At 32.9% G+C, this 7,072-nt stretch overlaps 2 protein-coding genes across 2 annotated transcripts; both read left to right on the top strand.

The window, feature by feature from the left end:
• The first annotated feature begins 521 nt into the window (after window positions 1-521).
• LOC143568131 (uncharacterized) lies at window positions 522-922 on the top strand. Its single transcript, XM_077054362.1, has one exon. The coding sequence runs from the start codon at window positions 640-642 to the stop codon at window positions 889-891; it is 252 nt and encodes an 83-aa protein (XP_076910477.1). The 5' UTR covers window positions 522-639; the 3' UTR covers window positions 892-922.
• Window positions 923-5,984: 5,062 nt separating this feature from the next.
• On the top strand, window positions 5,985-6,477 carry LOC143568130 (uncharacterized). Its single transcript, XM_077054360.1, has one exon. The coding sequence runs from the start codon at window positions 6,192-6,194 to the stop codon at window positions 6,441-6,443; it is 252 nt and encodes an 83-aa protein (XP_076910475.1). The 5' UTR covers window positions 5,985-6,191; the 3' UTR covers window positions 6,444-6,477.
• Window positions 6,478-7,072: the final 595 nt, after the last annotated feature.

Here is a 7,072-nt window from a genome sequence, read left to right as displayed (position 1 = left end):
AAAATGTAACTTGTATGGTTTAATTATATATTAATTGGAGAGAAAATATAATTATATTGTTTTAATATTCTTTTCATTTACTTTTAATTATGTAAGATTAAAAATGAAATGAGTGATCCAGATTAACTTCTCGCACTTCTCGCATGAACCATCCTCTATATATATATTTTAAGTTAACGTTATAATGTAGCCGTTGAGGGGGGACCCACATTCACACACAAAGACGCCAATTGTTTGGACGCTCCTTGGCTCCGCGGAGTGGTCTTAGCCGTTAATAAAAACAATACATACAAAACGAGATTCATAAATAATTTGTAATTTAATTTTGAGAAACAAATGCCTATTTTAATGCAATTTACTCCCATTTATTTTTGTCATATATTGATTCTTGTCATGATGTCCAGGGGCATTATTGAGAATTTAACTACCTCAAAACCATCGGCACTTTCCCACAGTTTAGTTCCCAAAAAACCTGGTGTTATTATCTACTTTCTTTCTTTCTTTCTTTCTTTCATGTGCTGTTACATTCCATCTATTTATACCCCTTCCACTCATCTTATTTTTCATCAATCACTCACAACTCACAACACCTTTTAATCAAATTATCAAACCCACTTAGATTAAAAGTTTCAAGACAACATGAGTTCAACAAGCAGAGCTTGGATGGTGGCTGGAACCGTGGGGCTGGTGGAGGCACTTAAAGACCAAGGGTTTGCACGGTGGAACTACACCATCAGAACCATCCACCACCATGCCAAGGCCAATCTCCGCTCACTCTCTCAAACTAAGAAGCTGTCTTCTCAGGCAGCCATGGCTACAACCAGAAGCATAGAACAATCCGAGGAGTCTTTAAGAAAAGTTATGTACTTGAGCTGTTGGGGTCCCAACTGATCAACATGGTGTTATTAGGTAGATAGATATAGAGGAAACATGACATGGTTATGTGTACATGTGATTATGCATAAATGAAGAGAATTCAGATTTAAATGAAGACACTATTATCTATAGAGTTGTACATGTCTTTTAACCTGCACTTAAAACATGTTAAATCTAATATCAGTCCTAAAATTCTATGCTAAGTTGAAAAGAATTTTTAACAGCTCTGAAATTGAAATGATTATTATTTATGATTTGATTGATCTTTAGTTCCATGAGAAAATTAAGTGATCTGATATGAAATACAACTTAGAATAGGAATCTAGCTAATCAACACATAATTCTATTATCCAATTGAAAATTAGACAACACATAACTTTGTTGCGCTTTGACTAATGGGCTACTTGAGTGGATCATTGTGGTGTTTTAAATGATAGTTGGGCTTGAACTCATAATGCTCATAACAGGAAATTTTTATTCTATTTAGTTTACGAGTTGGACCAATATGCGAATCGAGCGAGCTCCCCTTGCATCTCGTTCCCTTTGCATGCAATGATGTAGTGGTGAAGCTCTCTTTCTAATTCATTGCTCTCCGAACCGTGCGGGAAGGTTTCCCATCACACGGCCATGATTTTACCGTCATGATTTGATAACTCAAAAGATCGATCGATCATCTCATGGTTATTGAGAATGAATCAAATCAGATGGTAGATAAATCAGTATTTTTCTCTCCTTGATGTAAGTGAAGCAAGACATTTTTGTCTGCTTGATATACAAACAAAGTGAAGCGACAATACTAAAGAAGATCAAAAGTTTCGTCGTTCAATAAAATGATCATTTTTTTTGGCGTGCCTCAGACCAAGCTTACTGGAGATTCGTGGGGCTACGTTTTGACCCAAAAAGCTGGGGAAATATCTTATTTCAAAACTTTATAATATCTTAATATTGAGTGTCATTTTTGATAAAGTAATTAAACAAATGTACAAATAATTTTTTAAAGTCACCAATTTAAATATTAAGGATATATGGATGTTAAGAATGAAAGTTGATTAGTAAAGGTTGGTATCTTTATAATTTCTTTGTAAATAAAACTCAACTAGCATTATTTTTCGCGCGTTGTGGCGGTGTTATTTTTGTGTAATTATTGTGCTACTTAGGTTTGTGTAATTGTTCTGTGTGGTGACAAATATCATTTTATTTTATGCTACTTAGGTTTACATCAAATTTATCATGCGTAATTATTGTTTTTAACACATTTATAACTGTATAATAAAATTAACATTTGAGTAGAAAATCTAATATTAAAGTATGTCTGGTTAATTTGTCTCCCTTTTGTTTGGTTTGCAAATTAATAAATGATTTAAATGATGTGTGATTGTTTTTTATATATATTTGTCCATGATACTATGCGTTATAAAAAATTTAGAATTAAATAAAAAGTTTATTGTTAACGTGGTAAATGATCAAAACTTTGTCATTATATATGTCTTCTGCCATATAATATAAATTGTAATAATAAATGTAATGCTCGAAAAAAATTCCTTTTATTGAAATGTTATTAACTTGGTGGCGTCATCATCCCTCTTCTTCCTTTATCTACCACACCGTCGGTCCTTGCAATATATGACATGGTTTCATGTAAAAATTAGATGAAAAATCTGAAAATGGGTTTCTTAAAAGGTTGCGACATTGAACAATTAGCGTCGCAACACCGCCATCTTGAAGAAGAAGAAGATTAGTGAATAACTTCAAACGATTCGTAGCCGATCACGCGAACGGCCGTTACAGGGTTTAAAATATTGATGGCATCGGCGGTTACGTCCGTAAACAAACATTGATGACGGGGTTTTGTGACGGTGGCGCGCGGAACTTCTACTAATCTATATCCGGTTGTCCAAGAAAACAAGAACATATTATGGTTTCCAATTATTTATTTTTCTGCGGATTGCTTGCAACGTGGTAGTGTTTAAAGGCCACAATCCTTATATTAAAAATTGTGGAAGACGTCAAAATTCAGTTACTATTATGGATTCGTAATAGATAAATTAAACCTTTATTAGCTAGAGCACATGGCTATTATTTTCTTCTCAATAACTACGGGTGTTGATTACTAGTTGTCAGACTGTTGTATATTGTTTTCATGTTGTATTCCTGTCTTTGTTTGGTTATAGATCCTATGACTTGTTATTGTAGTAATTCTGAGCTTCTTACTGACTATTTAATCTATTTATGCCTTAGTTAAAAAAATAATAACAATAATGTACAAAACTTCAAATAATGGTAATGAAGTTTATAAAATGTATTCTACTATGTCACCCATCATAGATGAATGCGTTAGAACTTCAACAAGAACACTCGACAACAACATTATGAAGGCTATGATCAAGAAAACTAATAAGATTTTCTTCAACATGTTCCGTAGCAAACATCATATTAAACTGTATACTCTTTTGTCGAAGATATTGTCTACTTTTTATGTTGCATCCGATCTGGGTTGGTCTTTGATGTTAAGCCAAGCTACACCTAAGGATCTCGAGCTTGGAACCAAGATGTAAAACATAAAGAACTTGTTAGAAGACAACGGGTCCAAAGCACCAAAAATATCCTCTGACACTTAAGTTAGTCGTCTATATCAATATCAAAAATACATATCTAGTTTTGTCATACGAGTTGTAGGATAACTTGCAAAGATTGATAGGATAGGAGAAAAGAAAATAAGAGGGACTATTTTGAAGAGAGAATCTTATTTATTCATTCATAGGAGTAAAGTTGATATTCTTTTATCAATTTGGCTTTATTGATTGTTAACTATTTAATTTAAAATTGATAAAAACAAATATAGAATTATCAAAAATTAAACGATAGATCGATAAATTCTTTGTAACCTTTTGTAGTCCCTTTTGTCCCTATAGATGGCCTTATAAGCACACGATAAATAGATAAATTCTATCTATTTATACCCCCCTCCAGTCTTCTTATTTTTCATCAATCACTCACAACACTTTTGTATTATATTATCAGGGCCGTCTCCAAGGATTTAAATACCTCGGCCGAGCCAAACTATAAAGGCCCGTAGGCCTTATGAACAACAGAATATATAAGCTAATTTTTATAAATGACAATTAATGTTATAACAACAAATAAAAATATAATATAATATGAATAATACCCCAACGATGTAAAATCAATATAGTTATTTAAATATATAACCCTAAAACTTAATGCTTATACGAGTTATTAATACAAAATCTATTAAAATTAATATAGTTATTTTAATATATACTAATTTTTAAAAATTGTTTAAAGGATTTTAAGTGGTATGTTGAAATAAAAACTAAGAGTGAAGTATAACTCAAACAATCCAACGATGTATAACTAAAACATGGTTATGTGTACATGTAATTACGAATTATGTACAAGTTCAATCTTCATAAATGAAGAGAATTCCGATTTAGATAAAAGATTATTTATTGTCTAAAGAAGTTATTGGTTTCATTTAACTTAGTAACATACTAAATCAGTCCTAAAATTCCATGCTTTGCAACTGACCCATGAATTTTATAGGCAGAAATAGAATTGTTATTGGCGATTTGATTCTTCTTTCATATGAGACCACTCCTTACATGGGCTTGCTAACAAGTAACAACGTCTTTTAAAACTCCTTAACACCGGCCGGGCGTGAAAGCAAAGCAACAAGCCACAAGGCTGGCAAGAGCTGGGGTGGTGGGTGGTTAAATCACAAGAAGTGTTTTAAAAGATAATAAGTTAGTTAAAGTTTTGCTATCAATATTACAGTGAGATAACATTTAACCTAAGACATGTTCGAGAAAATATTTCACTATTTTATTGGAGTGTGATAATTTTCATTTTCATCTTCGATATACATACAAAATCTAATAAGATCACAAGTTCACCGTTCAAGAAATAAATATATTTTTTTTGTCTGATCAAAGGGTGATATAAATCATTAAAAACAAACCAAATTTAAGTGTTGGTCTAACAAGAGATCTTTAATTAAAATGTCACGTCAAGAAAAAAAGTTTTGTTGGTGCATTGACCCCACTTAATTAGGTATTGGTGAGTGCTAATGTGTTAACGGACTTCAAAAAAAATCATCCTCCCCTTAACAAGCATGGCGTGGTGTTTTGAGACGTTAAGGCGTTTATGTGGATTTAGTCGATATTGGTGTTCTCATTAAGTACATATTTTGCTTTTACGAATTTTTACAACATGTCGTCTATGTTTTAAAAAATGGTACGGATAATTACTTTATATTTGAAGTTCAGAACCCAAAGGCAATCGTTGAATGAACTAGATCTTCTTTATGTTAGTTAACATAAACCACGCCCTTACTGCTGGGAAGTGGCTCGGCCCCCGAACCGTACATGGGACGAGTTTCTGCCTCATACAGCTCGGGCCGAAACCCGGGGAAAGTTTAGGAGAGATGGAGAGAGCTAACAACTGACAGTCGGGGCGGGGATAAGCTTCCTTCTTCACAAGCTTATCCCTCCCAAAAAAGAACTTTTAAAAACATAGCTAATAAAGTACTTATATGTTGTATTAGTTCTAATTCAAGTTTTGTTATTAATAGTTGAAACTACAAAAAGTATTAACTTATACAAATTAATAATAACCTTTAAACATAAAGAGTTATTTAAATTCTTAATTTATTATTTCTAAATATAAATTGTACCTTAAAATATAAACTCATTTAAAGAGGTTAATATAAGTTGTACCTAAATATAAACTCATATAGGTTTAAAAAATAAACTCATTTTAGAATTTAGAGGGTACTCACGTAACGCAGTAAGGAACACAACATTTAAAGATTGTTAACGAGCTATGCTAAGCTAGCACAAGCTCAAACGAAATTTTATACAGAGCAAGCTGGGGTCGGCTCGAAATTGAAATTGAGCTAAATCTTAAACTCGGACTTTAGAACTTATTTTATTATAAGTGTTAAATCTATATATATGTAGTCCATTTTTCTTTTATCGTATTGTTATTGTTGTCACACGGTATTAAAGTCTAGGGGCATTATTGAGAAACCAAATTGTTGTCACATGGTATTAAAGTCTAGGAGCATTATTGAGAAACCAAATAACATAAATGATAAAATAAAACCACCGGCATTTCCCACTGTTTTGTTTCCTAAAACCTGGTGTTGTTTAGTTGTTTACTTTCTTGTGCTGTTATATTGTACATCTATTTATATCCAATCCAGCCTTGTTATTATTCATCAATCACTCACAAGTCACAACACTTTTGATTAAAATCAAACCCCACTTATATTATAACACAAGTTTCAAGATACAATGAGTTCAACAAGCAGAGCTTGGATGGTGGCTGGAACCGTGGGGCTGGTGGAGGCACTTAAAGACCAAGGGTTTGCACGGTGGAACTACACCATCAGAACCATCCACCACCATGCCAAGGCCAATCTCCGCTCACTCTCTCAAACTAAGAAGCTGTCTTCTCAGGCAGCCATGGCTACAACCAGAAGCATAGAACAATCCGAGGAGTCTTTAAGAAAAGTTATGTACTTGAGCTGTTGGGGTCCCAACTGATAAGTTCAAAACATTGAAGATGCTAGTTTTAGTTAGATACAAAGAATCTGATTATATGTACATGTAATTATGTATGATTTACTTCTTCAACCTATTAGATCAAAACTAATACAAGTTGTTTGATGCCATTTTGAGTCTTTTGACATTTTGAGTCACCGTTGAAAGTGGTCTGGTTGTATCATCAAGCTTTGCAGGGTCATTGAGTGATTGACTCGCGGTTGAAAAAGAAAAGTATATGTTTTTTTTTATAAATATATCATTGTTAATTTACTAATTCAGGGTATTATGAGCATTTAGTGATTTAGTTAATCAAGCTTTAATTAAATAAGAACGCTCATACTCCAAAATGAACAACAACAAAAGACGAGACATGTTAACTGGGCATGGGTTTCATCTCAAAAAGTATGAGAAAATCCATCATGACTATGTATGGGCCGGGGAATATAACTTAAGGAATATTACAACTACTTTAGGTGAGCAACTTAACCACCGTAATCGTTAGGTCGAACCATAACCTACATAATCGAGCCGATTTTAACTGATAATCGACATAACCGGTGGGTCGGTTTAATGAATTTTTAAAAACCGTCAAATACGGGTCAGTTCTGTTTAAAGATAATTCCAAAATC

Source organism: Bidens hawaiensis, unplaced genomic scaffold (genome assembly GCF_021521415.1).
Source record: "Bidens hawaiensis isolate Kalapana, Puna unplaced genomic scaffold, B.hawaiensis_p1.1 tig00023813_1, whole genome shotgun sequence".
Lineage (NCBI taxonomy): Eukaryota > Viridiplantae > Streptophyta > Magnoliopsida > Asterales > Asteraceae > Bidens > Bidens hawaiensis.
This window is presented reverse-complemented; position numbering and strand designations above follow the sequence as displayed.

What these genes read in the sequence shown, in the direction of transcription:
- LOC143568131 (XM_077054362.1), top strand. Translation starts at nt 640, where the DNA reads ATGAGTTCAACAAGCAGAGCTTGGATGGTGGCTGGAACCGTGGGGCTG.
- LOC143568130 (XM_077054360.1), top strand. Translation starts at nt 6,192, where the DNA reads ATGAGTTCAACAAGCAGAGCTTGGATGGTGGCTGGAACCGTGGGGCTG.